The following is a 25,592-nucleotide window of genomic DNA, read 5'->3' on the forward strand; positions in this document are numbered from 1 at the left end:
CAGTTCATGCAAACTCATCTGTGGTAAAGTATTTTGGGGAGAAGAATAAAACAAATTGGTAATGACTGACAGATAAAACAAAGAACCAAAAAAGATGAAGGGAAAAAGAATTCAATGCACAGTAGTCTTTTTGTTGAGAAGGAAGAAGCGGTGATTGTGATGTGGTAGTTTGCTCCCTTGGTGTCAGATTCAAGATTAAAGAGATTGCAGATCTAAATGTCTGGTTGCCTTCAGTGCAATAGGAGAAATTTAGAAATATATCTTGCATGTAAATTCTCACCTTTAATATACTGTGGTTCATTCTGTAGCTGGACGTTTACTCTATATGTTTCAATGCCGATAATGTATTGTAGAAATCACAGTGGTCTAAAAGTGTGTGCTCTGTGTAGTTTTACTGAAACAAAACTGTATGATACAGTAAGAGCAATAAAGTGGAGTTAATTGATGAAGAAGACCCTTAAAGGTTGTGGAATCACAGAATGGTTGGGTTTGGAAGGGCCCTCTGGAGGTCATCTAGTCCAAATACCCCCTGCTAAAGCGGGTTCACCTAGAGCAGGTCACACAGGACTGCATCGAGGTGGATTTTGAATGTCTCAAGAGGAGACGCTACCACCTCCCTGGGCAGCCTGTTCCAGTGATCTGTCACCCTTAATGTAAAGAAGTTTTTCTTCACGTTGAGGTGGAACTTCCTGTGCTCCAGTTTGTGCCCGTTGCCTCTTGTCCTGTCACTGGGCACCACTGAAAAGAGCCTGGCCCCATCCCCTTGACACCCACCCTTGAGATATTTATAAGCGTTGATTAGGTCCCCTCTCAGTCTTCTCTTCTCCAGGTTAAAAAAGCCCCAGGTATCTCAGCCTTTCCTCCTAAGAGAGATGCTCCTGTCCCCTCATCACCTTCATGGCCCTGAGTTATGTTGATTATGTTGGTTTCTCTTGTATCTTCTACTTTGGATTTACAAGTGTGGTGGTTCTCCAAAAGGCTCATCATTTACTGATGTTACGTCAGAATCACAAAAAGAAGTATCAGTTAGATAGATGCCCTTTTAGGATTAGGGAGAAGTTAGTGTTCATTCTTGTGAACTTGAATCTGTGACCAAACATGATATTGGAGTGTGAGTCACACTTCGTGGTAAAACATCTTAATGCACGACACTGTGATGAGACTTTAGAGTGTCCAGTATAAGTTTTGAAGGAGAGGAAAAAGTAAATTTTCATTTTCCCTTACATACCATAGTGGTTTATAATACTCATGGATGTTTTGCTTTTGGAATAAGTTCTGGGTTTTGTGACATAAGCAGTGGCAAATGCGATCTGTTGAAGTCAGTAAGTTTGTTAATTTTCAATTTTTCTTGGTTTTCAGATTGTCCTTCAAAGATTAATGTACATTTACCTCAGTATTTTAAATCTGTTGACAGTTTGGGTAATGATGGCTCAGCTCCCGCAAGGAGGCCCAGATGAAAAAGAGAAGACTACTGCATTAAAGGGTATGAGTCTTTGCCTTCTTTTTATATATGCGTTTCAGAAACAATTATTAAGGAAAGGAAAATAGTTTGGTACAGCTGTGCGTTAGAGTCTGGGAACTGCAATATTGAAAGAGACTATTGGTCCATCTATGCTAATGCTTTTTGTGTAATGATGTGTCTGTTACAAGTATTTTCATAAGATGATAGAAAAAATAACAATCAGTGGTAAGGAGTTACATAATGAGATCTCCATTATTTTTTTTAATTTTCATAATTATCCTTTGAGAAAGTTGACTGGTGCTTTGTGTTCTTAGTTTCTGGGAGTTATAATTTAATTTTTATGCCACTTAGGTTTTATAATTATGCAACCATATGACAGCTTTCGAAAATCTCTTTAACTAGAATATTTGCAGGGAAAACATTTTCAGTGCATTGATTTCCATGTTGATTTTATGAAGTTTTCTTTGTATTGTACATTTTAAAAAAATAAATGGACCTAGGTGACTTAGCAGAGTAATTTTCTTGAGGAAAAAATGAATAAATGACATCTTTTAGATAGTTTTTCGATTTTGGAAGTACATGGAGTTGGTTAGACCTACAAGTAAGCTAACCAAACATTGAATTTAAAGTGCTTGCATTGCACATTTACTCTCTAAATCATCTTTCAAAAGAGAAACAAAATATATATTGCATCTCCAGTGTAAAAATTGGATTTCTACCAAACTGTTATTAGAAAAATATGTTCTACTGCACGGTGATGGTAGATGGTGTTCCTTCAGTTACAGCTGTGTTTTTGTAAAATGTTTGGTGAAAACCTCTGTGGTGCTTTTTTCAAACTTTGTATTAATCGTGTCAAATCAGTATATTTTGAGGAAATTTATACTTCATGTTTGGAAGAATAAACTTCCTATTTTATATTTGGCATTAATTTGATGGCCATTAAGGATTACTGTCTGAGAAGTATCCACATAATGAAAACTTTCTATGAGGTGATTGTTGAGCGTTAGAAGGTCTCCTACAGACCACTCAGTTTTGGGCTCTTTTGAACTGGTGTTGAATGGAGTTGGAGAGTTCAAGATCTTGGTTGAGAATGGTGGATCAGATCTTGACAGAATCTCGAAGTCATAAGAACACTTTAGCTAATTTTAACTTGAAAAATTGCACAGGAAGAAAGTGACAGTGTTGGTGGTTGGAGCACAGACCAGCTGCAGTCTTCCTGAGTGACTCTGATGGAAGCTGTAAATCATGACAAGCTGTCTGTACTGCAGATAAGCTTAATGTAGTTCGTATAGTATTGCCCTTGCTACTTAGGAGATGGATATTTTATTATATAGTAACTGACAGTTCTGTGTAAACACATTTCCAAATAGGTCACAATAAGAAGACATGAAAACTCTGGTTAAATTAAATTGTAGAGGTGTGGTGTGACTGGATTCTCCTCACCAAGGAGAGGAAGATGTGCTGAAGACTTATTTTGCTACCTTGATGTTGTGAAAGTACACAGGAAGAAAGGGTGTGCTTTCTACATCCTGCTGTGAAAAACTTCGATGAGGCTCTTTTTTTCTCCTGTCATTCAGTTGAGGACCAAGGCAGCTCCCCCAGCACTTTCAAAGAACAATGCACATGTGATTGCTCATGTGAATTGAATGTCATGGGACTTGATACTGAACAGATTTGATGTAAAAGTGAGCTATGGTTGAGAAATTGATTTAGAAATCTTCCAGTCTATGTCTGATGTTATATAGCTATATAGTTATAGATACCACAGGGATACTCAGATACCATAGCAAGGCTTGGAGAGGTGTTGGATTTCAGTGGCCATACAAGCTTGACCCCATGAAATCACTTAGAGAAGGAGGAGCTGGGACAGTCATATGGAGTGAATGTCATGTGAATGTGAAAAGTTACAAAGGAGCAGGCGAAGGAACTCTCAAGAATGTTGAAGCTGATTTTCAGTACATTTTAAACACTGTAGAAATATCAAAGGATTAATGTACCAATACCAAGCTTAGGTGATGTGGGTAAGCTATAGGCTTGTCACTGGCAACAAGACTAAGGAAAATAGTGATACAAAGCCCATTCAAATCATGATTTTAAGTAATTAAAGGATGGAAGTGTAGTTAATGTCAAACAAAGCTAGTTTAAAGAAAATGAGTCTTTTCAAACTATTTTCTTCCCTTTGAGCTACAACTCAAACCAATACTTAGAACACTTAATGCATTTCCTTGATAATAGATGGTATGTTGATTTATGAAACAATAATAGTTCAGAGTCAGTGTAGTACTCCTGAATGAAATGTTTGAGTGGTCTTCAAATTCATCTACAAGGAAGTAGGAAAATATATTTCAGTAGAATCCTGCTGAATCATTTCTTAGTGATTGTTTAGTAATAATCAAAAAGTGTGTTAGAAGGATGGCATTGGGTTGTGTGGGTAATGAGCAATGAGGAGAGGAGAGATGTTTGTGCACTGTTATCTGTGTATGCAGTAATTATTTAGTAGTTGTAAACAAAAGATGTCCCTATATGCTTGCCTCTGGTTAAATGTAAGTACTTAAATCTAGGGCAAAGAATGCAGGCTATACTTACTTTGGTGTACTTGCATTAGTGAATGCAGGCTGTACTAGTTTATATCATCCCAGTATGAAAAGGATGTGTATGTCATGGCTTGCTGTAAAATGGATGATGGCAGTTTTCTCTACCTTGAGAGTTATTAAAGGAGGGTGGTTGAAAGAAGGATTCGGATAAGTCTATTTGAGTATCAAAGAGAAGGTTAAGGAGTGTTGTGATCACACAGCTGGTAAATGCCTTTGAGATGACATGCATTTGATAATCTGAGCTCTTCAGGAAAGCAAACAAGAACGTATCAATGACTTGATATTCATAGAATAATATCAAAGAATGGTTTGGGTTGGAAGGGACCTCAAAGATCATCCAGTTCCAGCCCCCCTGCCATGACAGGGACACATCCCACTAGACCAGATTGCTCAAGGCTCTATTCAGCCTGGTCTTGAGCACTTCCAGGGATGGAGCATCCACAACTTCCTCAGACAACCTGTTCCGGCATCTCACCACCCTCAGGGTGAAGAACTTCTTCCTTATATCTAGTTTAAACCTGCCCTCTCCCAGCTTCCAACCATTACCCCTCATCCTGTCACTGCAGGCCCTTGTAAAAAGTCACTCCCCAGCCTTCTTGTAGGCCTCCTTCACGTACTGGAAGGCCACTCTAAGGTCTCCCCGAAGCCTTCTCTTCTCCAGGCGGAACAAGCCCAGGTCTCTCGGCCTGTCCTTGTAGGAAAGGTGTTCCAAACCTCTGACCATCTAGGTAGTCCTCCTCTAGACTCACTCCAGCAGCTCCATGTCTTTCTTGTGTTGGGGCTCTAGAACTGGAGGCTTTATCCAGGTGAGGTCTCACGAGGGTAGAGTAGAGGGACAGAATCACCTCCCTTGACCTGCTGGCCACACTTCTCTTGATGCAGCCCAGGATACAATTGCGCTTTTGGGCTGCAAGTGCACACTGTTGACTCATCCTATCATCCACCAGCATGCCCAAGTCCTTCTCCACAGGACTGCTCTCCATCCACTCCTTGCCCAGCCTGTATCTGTACTTGGGATTGTCTTGACCCAGGTGCAGGACCTTACACTTGGCCTTGTCAAACTTCATGAGGTTTGCACAGGCCCGCCTCTCCAGCCTGTCCAGGTCCCTCTAGATGGCCTCCCTTCCCTCCAGCGTGTCGACTGCACCACACAATTTGCTGTCGTTGGCAAACTTGCTGAGGGTCCATGTCGCCGACAAAGATGTTAAATAGCACCAATCCCATTACCAATCCCTGAGGAACACCACTTGTCACTGGTCTCCACTCAGACATTGAGCCATTGATCACAACTGTTTGAGTGCAACCTTCTAGCTAGTTTCTTATCCACTGAGTGGTCCATCCGTCTTTGCAATTTGAAGACCACGATGTCGTGCAGGACAGTGTTGAAGGCTTTGCACAAGTCCAGATAGACGATATCAGTTGCTGTTCCCTTGTCAGTTGATGCTGTAACTCCTTCATAAAAGGCTGCCAGATTCATCAAGCAGGATTTTCCGTTGGTGAAGCCTCCACATTTTCCATGTGCCATAGCAGAGCCTTCAGCAGGATCTGCTCCTTGATCTTCCCAGGCACAGAGGTGAGACTGACCAGCCTGTAGTTGCCTGAACTGGCAACTGAAGCTATGTAAATTCATGTTAAAACCATGGGACTTATGTCTAACATTCAGTGTAATGAATCATTGAAATAAATCACCATGTCTTCCGTGGCTTCTCTGTCCCTGGACATTTTTCGATCACCATTAGAGATAGACAGGTAAATAAATAAATAAGAAGAGATACTGACAATGAGGCCCAGCTTTTGAATCTGTAACAAGATTTCCCATAACGAAGTCCGATGTTTAGCAATATGTAGGATGTCCTTCTACCCTTAAGACGTACAAATCTGAACAAACACATTTTGTCAGTGATGATAGTGAAATAAAAAAGACTTAGTATGCATTATGTAATTTTTCTTTTCCTCTTTTAGATTTATTGTCTAGAATAGACTTGGATGAACTAATGAAAAAAGATGAGCCACCACTTGAATTTCCTGATACTCTGGAAGGATTTGAGTACATTTTTAATGAAAGTAAGTCGTATATGCTTTCTAAAGGCTATACTTAGAATAATGTTGAGAGGTTATCAGAACTTTAATTATACCTTGTAAGTCCCTGTTAGAATTTCACAGTTTTCTGTTAAGAACAAAATTTTGAGCCTTAGTGTTAACAGGCTTGTAAATCTGGCTAAGTAATACTTTTTTATTTCATAAAATTGTCATGAAAATCCCTCATTTTGTACAAAACTGTAGGTTTGTACTGTGCATACTTTATGACTTCCTGTTTTCTAGTGTCAATACAAAAGTTCTGAAAGTGGTTTTTGTAGCATTAGCATAAAAAGCAAAATTAAAGAGTGGTCACTCATTTAAGAAACGTTTTATTTACCATTCATTTTAATTTATTTTATTTACGTTTCATTTTCATGGATACAGAAGAAGATATTATTTAGATAGTAATTTATTCCAGCTTGTTCGTTAATACAAATAGAAAAACACTATATGGAGGGAAGAATGAGCAGTGTGATAGTCTCTCTCTTCTGGTGTGGGTCGTGGTTTTGCATTGCAGCTAAGCGTGTGATGACTGCAAGTACTTCCAGCTAGCCAAATCTGTGTGTTAAAGGAGTTAGTAGTATTTATGATTTCCAATGCATACATTTTAAAATCCAGCTGAGAAATAAGCCTCTGAGCTAAAGTAATACCAGACTCCAGGAAATGGCTCTTTCAGGATTGTTTGAAACCTGTAGGATAAATGGGGACGTTTACAATTCTACTTCTTTGCAGTGCCTGTTCTGTGAACAGAGGAACTTTAGTTTCTAAATCTGCCTGTCTTACATCTTCCACTTTTAAAGAAAAAAAAAGAGCTTTCCTTTAAATGATAGTCATTTATGCAACACTTAGCTTTTTAATACCCTGATGGCTTTCACAGGAAGGTACTTAGAGACTAAAAGTGTCATGAAAGTGATGCTCTTTCTTTGATGGGAGGGGTTCAGCTCTGTCACTTTTCAGCTTCTTATTTTTAGATCTTCACAGTGTCTACTGTCTTCCTTACTGACTTCAGAGTTAATGGTTCATATGTGGTTGATAAAAAGGGCTGAAATTTGAATTTTGGGGAATGGTGTTTTAGAATGATGTTGCTGAATATTCCATCACTAACCTCACAGCCTGAGTGATTTCCGTGGAATGCAGCAAAACCTATTACATATGCCACTGGTCAGCAAAGCAAAAAGGTCTTCATTTTGCTTTTGCACATTTAATTCAAATGTTCAGTCAGGTACTTTTATGTCATAATCATGCTTCTCTTTATGATCGAAAAGTCAGAAAGGTTTTTATCAGATTTAAAGAATCTGAAGAAGACAAGGTTCCAGAAAGTCAGAGGAAAAATATACCAGATATTTGCTCCACTTTACTTGTGGAGAGAGCAACTTTGTGTATTCCTGAATGGCATATTTGAAGAGTAACTAGCTGAGAAAGAACAGCTGAAGGTAGAGTTATGATGAAAATGTGAGAGGAGGGATATTTGGACCTGAGACAGTGCTATGAAGTTGGGGAGAAATATTTCCCTGGTGTCTAGTACATGAGCTAAGACAGGTCTGGAAAAACTTACAAATAAGCAGATAAGCATAACTATTAGAGATATCAGATCTTAAATGTTTTATTTAAAACGTCAAGAATCAAAATGTAAAGGTACTGAAAAGGTGTTAACTAAGTTAGCAATTTCTTACTATTCAAGAGGAAACATTTTGCTTCGTCATGCAGACGTTTCAGCTTTCAAAGGAGATACTTGTACATATTCCTGGTTTTAGTGTTTCTTTGATCTACTGCAATTTTGTGATGCTCTGAGACCATAACTTGGGTTTTGTCTATTAAGCTGAAACATTGCTAGTAAGATATCTGCTTTCTGCAGTTTGCTTCTTACTCGGTTGCCATTTTATTGTTATTATTATTTTAACTTAGTCCATTTCTTCCTCTGTGGTTGAGTATACTACTGAACTTTCACTATAAACAAGGCCAGCTCAGCAAGTTACATTGGAATCGTAAGAATAGCATGTGGGTTTGCTCTAATGAAGCATTCTGCTTTGTTCTACTACTTTGCAATCTCAGAGTACCCTGAATCTAAAAGCTCTTACTTCGTTGCAGGGTGCCTAGGAGTTGAGATATTTACCTGAATTGTGGATGTGATCTTTTTTTCAGATTAACTTGGAATGTTGTTAATCTTGAAAAGAAATGTTTCCTTTCCTTCCAGCTTAATTCGTACTCGCATTTCTTCATAAATGCAGTTGGTTTTGAGGTAGGAGATTTGTAACTACAATTTGATTACCTAATTGACACTGCAGATCAAATATTAACTGCTCCTGTTTGCATTTCAGTGTTAATCTCTAGCAAACTTGCAAAGCAGTTTGACATTTGATATCTGCACGTAATTTCACTGTCATAACTTGTGTTTAGCTTAATCTAGCAATATATACACCATTCAAGGGGAATGCATTTTCTTGTTAATGCTACAATTGTTTTCCTTCAAAAATGCTGTAACCAGAAGAGAAGGAATTCTTAATAGTCCAGCTTTTAGATGTAGTCTTCTTTTAAAATTTTCAGCAATTAAATATGTTGTACTTTTAATGGAGAAGTATATGGTATATTAAAATTTAATGATTTTATTTCTTTTACAGAAGGGCAGTTGAGACACATAAAAACTGGGGAGCCATTTGTTTTTAATTACCGTGAAGATTTGCATAGATGGAACCAAAAGCGCTATGAAGCTCTCGGAGAGGTATATTAATTGTGTGGATGTATGCATGCATATATGTATTGGTGTGCTGTGCTTTCTGTTATGTTTCTCTGTGGAAATGGTACTTTTAATTTTGTATATATTAAGAAAGATTTAGTGAGGCTGCTGTCATTTAACAAAAGGTGTTTCAGGATTTGTTGCCTGTTAATGCTGTAAGAGTAATTGCCATTATTTGCTGTATAGCTTAAGATGCAATTTAGACTAGAGTTTAATTTTAGTGTGTGTTCAAAATAGAGTATCGTCTAGATTACATAAATCAGAGAATATTATGCAGTGCAGGATTTTCTTTACTTTCTTTTCCTCAATGTACAAAAGGTACATTGGGTACAAAACTGGCATTTTACTTTCTAGCTGAAGATGAATTGTTGGCTGGTTTTCTCATGTTACCAGGAGATACCAGGAGCCACTAGATGGATTAAGTAGAGGTCTCATTATTAATGGATTAAGTACTTGTTGATGTATTAGATATTTGGATGCTACTGGTACTTCCAGGCTTCTGTTAGGGATGTTGTGGGTGTAGTACGTGTAGAAGTGACTGACCATGGTTCCTTTTCTATGTGAAAATTACCTTACTTTCAGTGACACGCTTACTGTGATGCTTTAGGAGTCAGAGCATTGACTTGAGAAGAAAGGCGACTGGTATCAGCAAATGCAAATCCGTATGTGCTGTGGTCCTCCCTGCACTGTCACAACCTCCCCTGCCCAACAGAAAGAACAGCCTCAGCACGCTGACCTCTAGGTAGTAATGCTTCTCACGTCAGAGTGGCTTTTGGAGAAAGGGGGTGCACAGTTCTATGTACAAACTATGGTCTTTTTCTTAGAGACTATACGATGTTGTCTGGCTGTGTCTGTTGAAATCATTATGGCATGTCACTCAAGAACTGCATTTGCCTCATGGCTTGTCTACTTTCATTATTGTTGTTGTTTTAATAAGGATGAAACACATTCCCCACTTACTCTTTCTGTTGAATTAGTTCAGACTACTCGGAGATAGAGTTGATTGTGTACATTTAGACATTTTATCTTTTAAACTTTCTTGGTCTAACCCCAGTGGGCAGTTCATCCCCCTGCCCCCAGAGCTGCTCACTCACTCACTGCTGTGGGATGGGCAAGAGAATCAGAAGAGTAAAAGTGAGAAAATTCGTGAGCTGAGATACTTTAATAGGTAAAGCAAAAGCTGTGTGCACAAGCAAAGCAAAATAAGGAATTATTCAGTGCTTTCCATGAGCAGGGGAATGTTTAGCCATCTCAAGGAAAGTAGGGCTTCTTCGTGTGTAACGGTGACTTGGGAAGATGAGCACCTTACTGGAAGATAGCTCTAGACTTCTTCAGCTTTTATTGCTGAGCATGACACCATATTCCATATGGCATGGAATATCCCTTTGGTCAGTTGCAGTCAGCTGCCCTGCTGTGTCCCTCCCAACTTCTTGTGCACCGCCAGCCAGTACACTTGTGTACCAAAGAGTAAAAAGAAAACGAAAAAGTCTGAAATGACAGCCAGTCCTACCCTGTTGCAGAGTAAATAGTATAAACCCTCTTGATTGATTGAATTTCTTGGATAGATAAATAAGTATATACTTAAATTTATCACCAAATGGTTTCATGCAGTTTCTCTTGCTGCCAAGACTGCATTTGTTAAAGCTGAAGAAACATCTAATTACATGGCCTTTTCTAGGTGTAGCAGGACAGGCTCTGGGAAGTTCTGTAAGCACTGAGCATGCAGGCTCAAGAAAGGAGTGCATGGCAGAAGTCTGCCCATCTTGATTAGCAGGAATAGCACTCCATCTGTCCTTAACCAGTGTAGCTGAGTGAGGTATGGTGTAACAATTCCCACCAGCATTAGTTTGGATACTGTCAGGCTGAGAGAAGTGGAATTAAGGGGTTCGGTGGAGAGCAGTACACCAGGAGAGGAAAGAAAGTGGGACATTCATAGGTGCACAGTCTAACAACACAGGGCTGTGCAGTGCTGTGCTTTTATATGTACAAGCGTCCATTTAAATACAATTGCTGTGTTCCGTTACAAAGGATTTCTGTTGTTTGAGAAAAATTGCTGAAATTATCTCAATTCTTAAGTAAACCATAGTGGATTTTCAGTGTGCAGGTTTTATATGTTCATTCAGGTACAATGAAAAGCCACTGCAGGCCAGACTGCTGTGACTTCATCAGGATAGATTACGTGGATTAGTCTGTCTCCCAATTCCTTGCTGTGGCTCCTGAAGAGGTTTTGTGATGGAGACAGCCTTTGTGCTTTTGCGACTGCAATGACAAGCTGCTGCTGACCCTGCGAGGCCTCTGCTGAGTGGTGGTCTGCTGCTCTGTGGCTAGCTCAGCCCCTCTGTTTCATTCAGGGGAGAGCCACGGCTCTGTGCTTGATGTGTTGGACCTGCTTGGCAGTTGAGCACTGGTTTGTTATCAGGGATTGAAGAACCTTGCTTTCCACCTCCTTCTCGTACCTGCAAGGGCTGTGGCAGGGGAGGAGACAATGGGGTCTACTGCTGCTGGTTCTCACATCCTTTCAACTCACGTGAATATTTTTCCAAAACAGGGAAATGTACTATTGCCCAATCTGCTGTTTTGTCTAAGTTGCTTAATAGGCATTTCTTCCAACAGGAAACAGATTAGCACCTATTCCATGGTCTGTCTTTGCAGACCTTTGTGTGTGTGCCTGTATTGTTCAAATATCCCCATTTTCCAGATAAATGAGATGGACAAGACACAACTATAAAGATTAGTATGTCTCCGTGTCGGTTCCTGTGCCGCCGCGTCTTCTTATAAGTGTTTGGCAGCATCATCAAATTCCTCATTCTATACATCTGAATAGCGAGTGCCACCGCTTCAGCCCCTGGTAGTATGAACGACTTTTTATGATTTTTGATTAATAAGGAGGTTGGGTGTGTTCATGGAGTGAGTGCTTTACATCTGTCTGTCTTGTGCATTTTGCTTTACTTATATTCGTTCTTCATGTTCAGGTTTGAGTGATCTTTGAAAATGCACCTTTTTTTATATTGGTAGATAAAAGCCAAGGGAGGTTTGAGGTCAGGAATCTGACAGGGTGAGTTTTTCCAAGTTGTTTATTTGTTTTGTGTTTTTTAGAGAGAAAATAAATTAATCTGTGTTTCAATCTGTTGTCTGCTAGGTGTTTGATACTACACAATTTTTCCAACAAGGCACAAATTTATAAATACTCCATTGTCTGGTTTTGGCACTATGAATGTTTATATAGTTATCTGAGAATGCAGGGGATGCTGACCGGCAAGACCCTTGGCATTTGTTCGCATAAATAAAACCTTCTTTTGTGTCATTGATTGGTGGATCACTGATGTAGAAGTTGAATAGTAGAGAAGTGGTATATTACCCTCTGATTAGCCATTTTGTAGTCTAGGGTAAGGTGTGTGTAGGAAACTGTGACAGCTTGAGAAGCAGCAGCTCATATAATTCATAAGGTGATGCAGAAAATCTGGCCTTAGGCCTTTGCATTGAAACATCACCCTTTGGCGTTAGGAGTTCTCTAATATGTACTTGTGGCTGAACGTTATGTAGCTGGACATACAGTGAGATGATAAAGTAGCTAGACTTGTATCATCAGAGAAGAGTATTCAGTGTATTCAGTGTTTCCATTGTTAGCTCAGTCGTATGCTATTTTTCTAATTTTTAAAGAGTATACCCATACTGCCCAAGGCAACCTTTTTTTTATTATTACTGTACTTAGATATTGTGAGCTGCTTTTACTGCATTTTACTAATTTTAAGAAGTGGCCTTATGTTACAAGCATCATTCTCTCTTTCTTGGAGCATTAATAAATTTCCATTTGGTAATACATGATTTTTTGCTGTTAAAAGTCATGAATACACTATCCATGATGTTCTGCTGTTACTCTGGCTGTATGGAAATTGATTCTTCACAAATTACAATGGTTCGTCAACATCTCCACTTCTTACGTATCTTTATTCTTCATTCATTGATCTGTTATTTCAAGCACACAATTTGTTCTGCAGCCTCTTGATATGTGCTCCTAATAGACAATTTAGTGAACTGTTCATAATTTTGTGATTCTGGTTCAGTCATTGCTATTGCGGCATTGAATTTTGTGGAGAGCCTCTCCATTTGCTTTTTAAAAATTAAAATGGCAACAGAAGTGCACAGAACATGGTGTTGCAGCTGCTTCTAACTGCCGATTAATCCATGTGGCAAGTTTGAAGTACGTTTGAGAACAATTTTGTGACAACAGTTCAGTTGTTGCAGGCGTACCATTCCAGTTTAAGGTTGAATTATTTACTTTTTTTTCTGGCCAGGAGTTATGGAGATTTGGATTCTACCTTAAACTGCAGATTAGACTCACATGACATATGTCTCCTTGAATTTTAGGTAGATGTCTGTTTATTGTTTGTACTGCGCTTTCAATCGATATTATGGCTGCTGAAATTGCCAACAGTTAGCTGCAGCCCCTGCTTCATCACTGAGACTAGCTGGAATTAGAATAAGGAAGATACTACTAAAATCTGTTGCTGGGATTTTACTTTGCATTTTGCCAGTCGTGCAGGTTGTATTGATAATGAGATTTCATGTGAAAGAGGCTAGACTGAGACTCTCTTTCCATAGACTTTCAGTAACTGGAGTATTCCCAGCATTGGTAGGCAGTTATTGTCTGTCCCTCTGCATGTAATTACAATGCAGTGTTTGCTTGGAGGCTATTTTTTTGCAGATGTTTTTGTGAGTGCCATCACTAATGAAGAGACTTTCACCTGTACTGACAGTTTGCTTGGCTACCCCTGTCTTTAAATAAGTCAAATAGGATTTGTAAATATGTAGATGATAATGTAGAGTAAGTTATAAATGCGTCTGCTGTGGTCCTATTCAAGGACTACTGTATGCCATCTCTTGTAATTGCAGCCTGTCTCACCTGCAGAATTGTAGAAGCAGGTACCAGAAGGTTATTTTTTACAGTTACCACACCATAGCACAAGAAAATACCTTATGTCTCTGTAAAACAGATATGGAAAGAAAAGAAATAGAACACCTAAGTCAGAAATTCCTTGCATGTTTCATGTATGATAAGATACAGTTAATTTTACATCATCATAGAAGTCTTGTCCCACTAAATAAACTGCTTTAAAGTAGATGCACAATGTTAGGTCCAGCTCATCATAAAAGTAGACTAACCATCAAGGTTAATATTTTTCTGTGGGGAAGAAAATAAGGATGTGGAATTATGACAATGACAACCCATAATTAAGATCTCTAAGTAGTAAAATGGGATTTTTTTTTCTTTCCAGATCTCCTTTAAGTTGAAGAACAGCTTGGTCTCAACATAATTTAAAAAATAAGCGTTCACCTGCTACTAATTTCCTCCTTGGTTGCAAAGAGCATTATTTGTTTAGATGACTGAGAGAAAGAAGCTATTTACATAGCACAAATGAAAGCATAGAGCAGCAGAAGAGGACATGTAAGTTAATGAAGAAGGAAGCATTAAGTAGTCTGCATTTGAAAGGGTGGCTTCTTACATGAATAACCCAAAATCTGATGATAGGCTGCACGTGCACCTGATAGTACTTAAGGTCCAATCTTGCAGCCGAAGCTCGTGTGAATAAACTCAATAGGTCTGATCTTGTGAATAAGGGCTGCAGGATCAAGTTCCAAATAAAATTTGCAGATGATTAGTAGAAATCCTTACGCTCTAGTTTCAGTTTCTTTGCACAGACAGTTTATCATTAAACATTCCGGATTTTCTCTGGCTATTGAGACTTTAATATAATAAAGTATGTGCTGCACACCGTGGATTAAACAAAATTACATTTGTGTCCCTTTAGTTATTATTATGTATTTTTGTAAGTTATTTAGTGTTTGGAAAAATTTGTCTTACTGAGAGGACAAGATAAATTGATAGTGATGTAATATATAGGCAGGTTCATGGACATTTGGTTTCATGGGATGCTTGCTTGGCTAAGGCTCTTGAAGAGGTTCTTCTGTTCAAAGAGATTAAACACCAGATACTTAACAGGTGTCTGCTGAATGTGTGTGAACTGAATTTTTTCAGTGACTTGTTACAGCCAAGTAAGGGTAAACTTTCATGGGGATGTTAAAAACCCTCACTGAGAACCTAACAGAGTCTGCCTAACTTTGTGTCCTGTTTCAATGGTAGAGTCAAAGCATCTAACTGAAATATTTCCCCCATCCTTATTTTTGAAAGTGATTAAATCCCACTTTGGGTGGTCTCCTTTGGAAGCAATTTGATAGTGCTGTTTCTGTGTATGTCATGCCTCATCTACTAGTGAATGTTGCAGAAGGTTTTTGCTTTAGCAAAACATTACAGTGGAGTTAAATGTCACAAAAATATTTACTGTTTGAACAAAAAGAGGTTACTGAGCAGAAAAGAGAGATTTGGCAAGATCTTTAAAATAAAATTGTGGTCTTGTTTCTTATTGAACAGAGAAGAATCCACGTGGAATAGAGACTTTTGAATCTACCAATTGGAGGAAGAGCTTGAATGACACCTGTCACTTTTTGAACACCGGGTTCAAATATAAGTGCATTTCCTTAGGATTACATGCCTTATAGGTTACAGGTTTTTGTCATATTACCTTGATTATTTTCATTTTGTGATAGGTGAGTGTAAAACAGAAACAGAACACAGAAGGCTTTAAGCAAACTAGATAAAGCACCTAAAAATGGGGCAGGGTACTGAATTTCTCTCTTAATAGTAGTTCCTAAGCTGTAAAGAACACATCTGCATAAGATTCCGTTCTTTTACTTCACTCATTTTTGAACCAATGCCTTTCATAATGGAAAGAAAATGCTAGTAGAAGCAGCACTAAAAAAATCTAAACCATTTATGCGTGCTGTTGTTAGAATTTTAGGAAGATTTCAGCTTTTAAGAGTCTTGTTTATCTTCAGCATTTCTTTTTGGTGAGTAAAGTTGAGGGACGGACAGATAGGATTGAAAACTACTTAATAGTACCTAAGGAAATTTAAATATGAATCTTTGTTGCATGCAGTATATTCATTTGCATATGCTAAATCTGCTTTCAAAATCTGCTGTTTGTGAAGACTTTTTACTGGAATGATTATGTCAGATGTGCTTCAGTGAACTCTTCTAGTTTGTAGGCAGCAATTGGCAGTAGGTTGGTTCATCAAAGTAACATGACAGTACTCGAAAGGTTCAGAGATAGTTTCATAATTATTGTTAGCATGATTCTTGAAAGAAATGATGAGCATCTCATAAACCCAGATGGGAATTTGTTACATTGTTGATAAATGTGTTGATAAATGTGTTTTACATTTTTAAATTGATAAACAGTGAAAAGCAGAGAAGATACAATAAGGCAGATGGTTGTTTATAAAGCACTTGCAAGTTGCTGCAATTCAAAGAATGGTACTAATTGTTAAAAAGAAGACAAAAATTGGAGTAGGGGGAGTGTTTCAATGAGTTAATCATGAGCTTTTTAAAAATAAAACCTTCAGCAGCTTTAGTTCAATTAGAACCATTCTTGCCATCCTGGGTTTATATGCAAAAGTTTAGACTCTCAGTTCTTAATAAACTTTTGTACCAAACATTTACATGTAGCTGAAATTAAAAATACAGCTAATCCACCTTTTATCTACATGTATCCATTCCTTTCTTTCTCCCTCCTCTTGTTAGAAAAAAAACCCAAGATTTATTGCCCAGCAGAATAAAATTAACTTATCGTTGGTCTTCTTAATCGTTCCCACTTAAAAAGAGTGAATAGTGAACTCCAAAATCAGCAGAGAGTTTGCAGCATGGCAGTAAGATAGGAAATGGCTTATTTTATGTTCAAGGAGTGGTGAAAAAAATTGCCAACTAGGTGACTAGGAAAAAATATACTAGGAAAAAAAAGCAGAATGCAAATCAGCCCATGTGATGAAACCAGTTGGTTCAACTTTGTCTTGTGAATGTTCAGTTCTTGTTTCCATCAGTGATATTAAAAGTTTCTATGAAAGGCAAAGTATTTTCCTACTGTTTCAGCAGGAGTTTTTTTGAAAACCAGAGTTATGTAGATTACTGCCTTCATTAAGCAGGTCTTTTAAAATGTGTTTATTTTACCTCAGTTGCAGAACTCTGGAAGAGTTAGTTCTATTGCACAGGATTTTCAGCTTTTCCAAGATAATGAATTTAACACTTTCTGTGTTTTCAACAAGAGACCTATATCTTTCAGTTTTCTGGGAATATTTTTATTAAAATTCAGCAGAATAGTGATATTTTTTAATGAAGCTGTATCAGCTGTGTCAGTCCTTAATAGGAATAATTTGAAAGGAAAAAAAAATCAATTATAAATCAATAGAGCGTTGTATTTCTGTATGTGCAAACAACCTAAAATTACTTTAAGATGCTCCAGCTGCTCAATTCATTAACTCAATTACAACTGAATTTTGGTATCTGTTATCTTCTGTTGATCGCTGTAGCAGAAATATCCAGTTAGTGTGCCTGAAATTGTTAGATGCCGTTTGACTATTAAGGAAGATCAGTTCGATAGATTGGTTACTTAGGATTTTGAAAAGTTTGGTACGTAGTTATTTACCTTCAGTCATGCGCTGTCCTGTCTGTAACGATTAAGGAAAGCTCCTCCACAAATAGTGTCAATTCCTTCTTGAATTCAGGGTTTCCATATTTGCCTCTTGGGCTTCTTGGGTAGTTGCACCTCTTAACTCCTTCCAGTATATCTGCCAAAACCTTTAGTTCTACTCTTGAGTGATACCATGAGTATGTTGTTGGTAATAAGCTATGAAAAGCCTTTGAGGAGAAAAAAAAATTTTTCTCTTTTCACTGAATTAATGGAGGGTGGGGGGGAGTGTACATGTGTTTTTTCCTCCTTTCCAGATGTGTAAATTATGTAGATGTTACGATAACTTTCTTACTTCACTGTAGATCTGACACCCCATAACACAGGATGGAAAAAGTATGTAAAAATGTTTTTGATTTCTAGATTCAGAAATTCAGCTTCTGTCCTCATTTCTAGTATATATGGCTCTATTCTAAATGAGTTTGTTAAGATAAAACCTGACATATATCCTTCCCTGTCAGAATGCGTGTGAGTGTTTCACATTAAAGTATGTATAAATGTGAAAAATGTGTTTGAAAGTGGTTTTGTTAAGTTCTATAACCTGAACTTGTTTTTAGACACGATTAATTTTCATGCATTAGACACGTAACTTCATCACGTGCTGGTAAGAATTTTGGTGTAGTAGACCTTAAAGCTGATGTTTAAGCAAGAGGGGAAAATACTAAATGTAGGAAATGGGGGTGTTTGTCCACTGTAAGCTGCAGTTTTAGGTGAGACACCTTTTTGGATATTGTGCTTTTGATTCTGTGAAGTTGGTTAGAAAAATACAAAAAATATAGACTTAAATGAAAGATGAAGTCCAGGTATTTTTCTTTTCATACAGTATTGATACAGCAGGCACAAAGGGAGTGTTACAGTAGTTGCTTGCACCATCTGAATGTAATGATGTAAATGAAAGAAAGAAAGTACTAATGGTTTATGAAGGTTGTAGGAAGGCAGAAGGTTCAAGTGAAAGAAAAAAATTTAGGATAGGTGACCAGAAGAAATTTTTAAATGAAAGTACTTGGAAAGTGCTAAACATTCTTTCTGACTGGTCATGAGGGGTTTACTACTCAGTTTCCCGTATGACATTAAATGTGTCAGGAGTGATTGTTACAGTTGATGTCAACTTTTCGAAAGTTCTGGGGTTTTTTTATCATTTTTATTGAAGCAGCTTTTTAATCATGCTTTACTTGATACTGTGGAAATGCACATCAAATTTTGAAGTGAACATTTCTGTTACTGCTGACTTACAGAGGCTTTTAAGTTCTAAGTCTTAAAACAAATGTTGTTCTGTGTACTAGTTAAAAACTACTGTGAGAAACTGCAGGTAGCAGTGGAGGTGGGGAGTAATGCTAAAACAGCTGTCAGCAAAATAGAAATGATGAAACTCTGGGACAGGAATTGCTTTTGTTGAAGCAGAATGAAGTGTCAAAGATGTCAGGACGCAGTACTCGTACTTGCAGAAGTTCTTTGTGGTTTTTCTTCAGCTTAAAACTTCATAGATCTTTTCATTGAGGGAGGGATTTGGCATTTTTTTGCAGAAAGGGTAGGCTTTTCGCAGAAGTCAAACTGTTCACTGGAAAATAGTGTACCCAGCATACCCAACGCTCAAGAGGTGAAAACTGAGCTCTGTGTACGTCCATATATGTACATGTACAAGTATTGCTATTTCTGTGAAGGCAACTACCCCAAAGTCAACACGTGTAGAAGATGTGAATGGCCAGAATATCATTTAAATAAGTGGCCAAGATATAGGACAACTCATTAATCATTTTCCAGTATTACAGTGGTTTGTCACTACATTTGATGGCAAGTTGAGGATTACAGCAGTGAGTGTAGTGAATGCAGCTTTTTGGTCACTGTGATCCATACACACATGTTCTGGTGAGGCTCATGGTGACATGCACTATTACAGTAATGGCTGAGAACCGTATTTTTCTGTTTTAGGTATCCACGTGGGCATAACATTTGCTGTCCCAGCAAAGGGCTACCAGAAATTAGCTTGTGGCTAAACCCATAAATGTGAAAATTGGCAATGTCCTTTTTTCCATTTACATCTTGATGTGTCTTACGAGAGAGATCATTGTGAGGGATGGAGAAACCTACTGGGTTCATCTTTAGAGGGGAGGCATACTGTCCACAAGTAGTCAAAAATTATGCATTCTAGAGTTCAGGACAATGAGATGGAAGTCTTTTATGCCTTTATACCTGCAGGCAGGTGTTTAGCCATCTCCAGGAAAGCAGGTCTCCATCACACATAACGGTGACTTGTGAAGACAAACAGCTTATTGGAAGACAACTCTGAACATCCCTCCTTCCTCCTTCTTCCTTGAGCTTTTACCGCTGAGCATGATGCCGTACAATATGGAATATCCCTTTGGTCAGTTGGGGTCAGCTGTCCCAGCTGTGTCCCCTCCCAAATCCTTGTGTACCCCCAGCCTGCTTGCTGGTGGGACAGTGTGAGAAGCAGATGCTGTGTGAGCACAGCTCATCACTAACTAAAACACCCCTGTGTTATTAACACTGTTTTCAGCACAAAACCAAAACACAGCCCGGTACAAGCTGCTCTGAGGAATTTAACTCTATCCCAGCTGAAACCGGCACAAGGTGGTGTTGATACCTTGGGTACGTTTACTGGTGGTACTAGTTATTAGCTTGGAATCATAGAATAATTTTGATTGCACCTCTGAGGATTCTGCAGTCAGCTCCCCTGCTCAACGTTGTATCTGGCTGATCAGTTAAAAAGTTGCAGACTGCCTTTAAGCAGGAGCACCCTAATCATGAATGGTTGCTACAGAGATCTGTCTGCATACTCTAGTGGTGGAGCTCCCTGGTAGACAGGAGACCTTAGGTGAAACTTGCTTCTGTGAGCTGTGAGAGGAATGACCATGGTAGATGTGGCTAGGCTCATAGGGCTGTGAAGCTGGCTTCTAAGGGGAAAAATGTGCTGGTTTCCAAGTTTTGTGAGGTGGTCGGATGTAATGATTTACTGAAGTTTTTTGAAGTACAGTGTGAAAACTTTGGAAAGAGCACCACGAATGTTATGTGACCAGTTGTTGAGGAAGGGTACTGAGTGTCAGACTGTTACATTCAGAACAGAATGATTCTGTTAAGTGCTACTTAAGTGCTGCTGTTAGTATGGATCCTGCCACCTGCTGCCAGATTCCTCTGTTATTTGAAGTTTTATTTTCGGAGTCCATACTGCCCTCCACCAATGTGTCCCGATGCACTTGAAAAAAGTATTACCTGATAACGTATATACTCCTGCTCAACTCCACTGTATTTGGCAAAAGTGCACTTTAGGAGTGTGTGCCTTGAGATCTGTTTATAATAGAAAAGGAAACAGCGTGTTTGATAACATGAGCTTGTACCCACAGCAGTCAGCCCAGAACAGAGCTCTTGTTTGTCCTGGGTTTCGATCTGCTATTCACTTTACAGTGTCACGCTTCTTCTCACTTAAGTATTTCGGGAATGTCAGAGAGCATTGTCTGCTATTTGCTAGGGACCATGTAAGGATTAATCATGAAGTGAGAGGTCTGATCTGTTCTTGCAGATGTCAACATAATTCAGTACTCTTGGTCACGGTGATGTCTAGTATTCAAAAATATTTCCAGATGTATATGGTTGTAGCTAGATAAAATTCAAATAATTTTCACAGTGGATGCATTGACATCACCTTGTGAAAATGATCAAGGTGCATACTGGGTTGCGAGTATATGACTTCAAGTTTGATCACTTCTACATTAGTAATCTAAAACTGCAAAATAATAAAATATATCATTAATGTTTCCTTCTGGAACAAATTTTTCTTTATACAGATACAGTATGATTGGATAATTCCAAAGTAAAACTGTAAGATGGTGTTCATTGATCTTTCTGTAAGACAAATCTGATTTCAGTTCACAGTCTGCCTAAGAATTTAAAAGTATCTTTTCGTCCACTGTCTTTTAGAATGTTAGAATCTTTGGTGAAATGCTCACTCTGTTAACATTTGTAAGTTTCTTGGGCTTATCTTTCCGCCTCCACAGGAAACCAATTGAGGATATTGTCAGATACATTAGAAAGCAGAGTTTGTTTGGCTGCAGTATTAAATGGCCTACTAATAAACTTTATTATAAAAATAGCCTCTAACCCTAGAGATAATATGGGTAAAGTGAACAGAAATTAAGTAAATTGTGAAGTGGGAAGTGAAGGCTGATGTACATTTTTAGTACTGTTTCATAAAGATTTTTCTGGACAGGCTACGCTCAGTAACATAATGGTCCTAGCATAGATGGTAGTACTGTAATTTTGGGCTGATTTCCAATATTCAGGAATGCATGTATTCTTGATCCTTCATTAAAACTCACAACTTTAGGACTATTGTTTTGGGAAAATAAGACACATTAGCCAGCAGCACAAAATAGCAGGAGAAGCCACAATATTAATTTCCCTTCAACCCAGCCAAATACCGATTATTTGGCTGACTATCAAAAGGAGCAGCAGTAATTGTTTCCAGTATCAGTGGAGGCATTTTGCTGTTTAAAAAACCCCAGAGCTTCCATTTCATTAACTCAAGAAAAGGTTTGGTCGCTGCTATCAATTAGGGAACAAAAATGGGTTCTCATGGTAAGCTGTAGGTTGCTGTCTGCCTGTGCCTTGCTGTTGCCCATGAATTGCTGTGGGTGCTGCCGGGAGCTCCCGATGCCACCGCGGTAGCTGCTTGTCCTCCACAGGCTCCTCTTCTCCTGGATGCAGGAGCAGTCTGCAAGAGCATCTTCCCAAGCCTGGGTCGTGAATGTGGCAGGACCTGCTGTTGTGTGTGATGAAATAAGCAGGAGTTCCACCAGATTAGAGCCACCTTGTGAACCCTGGCCAAAAGGTAGTCCTGGGTTTACAAATTAGTCTCAGTTTGTAGAAGAGGGAAAATAGAAAAGGAGAAGCATGGAAAACAAGTTTATAGTCAAACTGTAGATGGTAACGTGATGTCACTTGTCAGCCTGCTTGATGCCAGACTCTGTGGTGACATGCTGGTCTCCTTCTGCCTCCGGATTAGGTCTTCAGCAGAACAGAGGGTGAGTGCCCATGGGCCTGTGTGCCCATTGCCCAGACTATTGACTGACAATAGCAGCGGCAATGAAGACCGTCAGTGTATGGTCACAGCACCACAGGTTGTATAGAGCAATAAATATGGGTTTGGTTTTGGTGGATTCTCTGCTCTGTTCTCATAGCATAGATATAATTGTGCCAAATTCCCTTGTCGAACAAGTTGCTTTTAGGCAAAAATGCCTCTGATGCCTAATCATCACCTTCTCATTTTATTCTCTTGACTGTTATTTGTGTTCACTTTATCTGATATATGATGAATTTAAAATGCCTTTCTTGTGTCTTTCTGTTTTATAATACCCTTTCACCAAACAGAACTCTGCAGGCTACGGGCTGTGGTATAATTATAAATTGCACACAAGCATGCTGCTCACTGTTGTTGATGTCCATTTTCTTTATCTGTATCTAGGTGATAAAGTTGCCTACTTAGTGTTTCTATGAAATACTATAAAAACTGGATGTTAGGAAGTTTCCTTTTCAGACAATATTTTGATACCATTGTTCAGTAGGAATTGCTGTGACTCCCTACTTAATAATATTTGTTGCTGATAACTACTGTATTGAACCACTTTTTGAATCAAACATGGCTGTTCTTCTGAGTGCCCCACCCTCCAAAGAGCAAAGGACCCCATCATGCAAACTTCTGTTGGGAAACTGATAAACCCGAACGTGAACATGAGCCAATCCTGTTCACATGGTTTATAAATGGACATCAGAACAGGCTTTTACACAGTATTTTCTGACTCGGGCTGTTTCATAGCTTCACAGACTTTTTAGAAATAAATGCTTGATTAGTTGGACATGCTAAATATTGTACTGTTTTAATGCAAAACTTCCATTAAAGCTTCTGAAATGTCCCGTTTGACAACAACAACGAAAAATAAGCTTTTCTTCTCAAAATATTTAGAAGGTCAAATCATGAATTGTTAATCACTATCATGTTAAGTGATTTTATGTGTAATTGGACTGTATCTTGGTGCTTGGACTGAGAAAGTGATTCCTTCCCAAGTGAAGTATATAGGTGAAATTTGTTAAAACACAGTGAATTGTAGTGTACACAGCTTCCACTATTAGCTGTGCCCACATGACTTAATGAGAAGTACTACGCTGATGTGCTGTCTTTGAACATGAGCATGCTGCATTATTGGCTACATTAGTTTTTCAGTAATAATTCCATAGGAAGAAAGGGTCTGTTATGCTTCTTGGACATCATCAACATAAATAATCATGAGCAGCTAACAATATCGTGGCATACTGTTTTCTTATTGTAGGTGAAGTAGTATGGGCTATGAATTTTGTTTTATAAACCTCAGTTACCAAGAATATTTCTTCCTCGTAGGATTGTTTTAAAAATAAAGTAGAAAAAATCCACATAAATTAACCTTTACAAATGTGATTTAATGTATAAATTTTAAATAATAATTTATTTCATGGTTAAATTAAATGGTTTCCTGTATTTTTATGCAAGAGTGAAACTGTCATAATTTTACTTGTCACATTTGAAGCAAACTTCCATACGTCTTGGTCCAAAGTTCTCCTGGCATTTGCCATACCTGGAGTTTTTTTGTAGTTTGCTCCCTCTTTGAGTTTGCCTGCCAGCAGAACACAAGGCTAGGTTAGATGGACTCAATCATGTGGAATAGAAGAAGGAAATCTTTCCTTCAGAAACAGTGAGGAAAAAGAATAGAAAAAGGATCATCTATGTCCAAGGTGTTTTCTTAACCTTCAACTTGATACCCCCAGAAGGGACAGTGCCTTCAGGGCAGGTTTTTCTCTCCTTAAGGGGAAGTTTCTTTCAGAATAGTAGCTATTATGACTGTAGACTAGAAAAGCAGAAAGCAAGGTAGCCATTGCTCTTACAAGTTAACTGCTGGCTTTTGTCAGTTACTCAAAGCAAGTGAGGGTCCCGAGTTTGCCAATTAAGTATGTGATAAGTTAATGTACCATCTATTTGGTTCACTTGACCTCATAAAAAGAGATGCAGGTGTCGTTTAATAGTGAAACTATAAACATTTTTGTGATTTGTGGTCCTGAGGGTATCGCCTACTATCTGTACCAAGAAAAGAAAAAAAAAGAAATAGTGCTAACGGTCAGTGCCATGGCCCTTTTTACCTAAATTTATGTAAATCCAATTTATTTTGACCCGCTGCTGTTCTGGAGCACAGTGGCAGAATGGTTAAGACATCTTGCTATGGAAAGAAGGTGTTTATTTGAGTTCTGCTCTGGATTTACATAAAATTAGCCTTCAGTCCATCTGTGAATATTTATCTGGTCATTTCTGCTGAGGAATCAAAGGTGGCAAAACGAGATGCTTGACACATCACTGACTTTTTTTGTCTGTGACTACAAAAGCTGGTATGCTTTAACTATGTTAATCTGATATGTCAGTTGGGTTTGGCATGGATTTTTAACCTTTCAAAACTTCATAGTACCACCTCTCCACCTAAACTCCATTTTTTTCCATTAATAGTTGGAATAATCAAAACTGCTGCTACTCTTTCTTCCAGATCCCTTTTCATAACTCATCTCTAATATGAAATTTAGAAATAATAATCCTAAATTTTGGTTCTTGAATTGGAATAGTGAAATGTGTTTATAAGCCTCATTTATATTTGTTCCTCTCTTATTTTTCTGGGCTTTTTTACGTTTCCCACTTCGTTTTCCAACCTTTTCATCCTTTTGTTTCTTATGTCAGCTTGGGCATAGAGTTCATGCTTTCTGCTCATGTTTAATTGCTTCTAGTGCAATGTGCTTGATTGAAGCCTCTGCTCAGTACTAGTTCATGGATGTGTATATGCATGCATATTTTAAAAAAATTTAGAATTTTCATAAGTGGGCTATGCAATTAAGACATTTCTGAAGACAAATAGTTGTCAAGTGATTTCTAAAATTGGAGATGCTTTTCTTAAAAACGAAAAAAAAAAGAAAAACAAAATATAAACCAACAGGTGTCAGCAAAGACCGTGTAACAAAACATTGGGTCAAATCACATCAACAGTATATGCTGCATTCAAGAAAAATCCCTGTTGTTTTTTATTTAATTCTCTCAAAAGATCTTGAGATCCTATTTATGATCA

The 25,592-nt window shown here is 38.2% G+C and overlaps 1 protein-coding gene across 3 annotated transcripts in view; it reads left to right on the forward strand.

The window, feature by feature from the left end:
• Nucleotides 1-1,377: 1,377 nt before the first annotated feature.
• ARB2A (ARB2 cotranscriptional regulator A) overlaps nucleotides 1,378-25,592 on the forward strand; it is a 243,903-nt gene continuing 219,688 nt past the window's right edge. Inside the window, exons 1-5 of one of the 3 annotated variants that reach the window (XM_086479798.1) lie at nucleotides 1,378-1,483; nucleotides 6,019-6,120; nucleotides 8,754-8,854; nucleotides 9,694-9,769; nucleotides 16,829-16,833. In XM_086479798.1, coding sequence (XP_086335924.1) covers nucleotides 1,378-1,483; nucleotides 6,019-6,120; nucleotides 8,754-8,854; nucleotides 9,694-9,769; nucleotides 16,829-16,833 — 390 coding nt within the window. Of the gene's footprint in view, nucleotides 1,484-6,018; nucleotides 6,121-8,753; nucleotides 8,855-9,693; nucleotides 9,770-16,828; nucleotides 16,834-25,592 lie in introns of those variants that run through there. The other 2 variants (XM_086479799.1, XM_086479801.1) reach the window with 2 other exon arrangements.

Source organism: Leptosomus discolor, chromosome Z (assembly GCF_034619465.1).
Source record: "Leptosomus discolor isolate bLepDis1 chromosome Z, bLepDis1.hap2, whole genome shotgun sequence".
Lineage (NCBI taxonomy): Eukaryota > Metazoa > Chordata > Aves > Leptosomiformes > Leptosomidae > Leptosomus > Leptosomus discolor.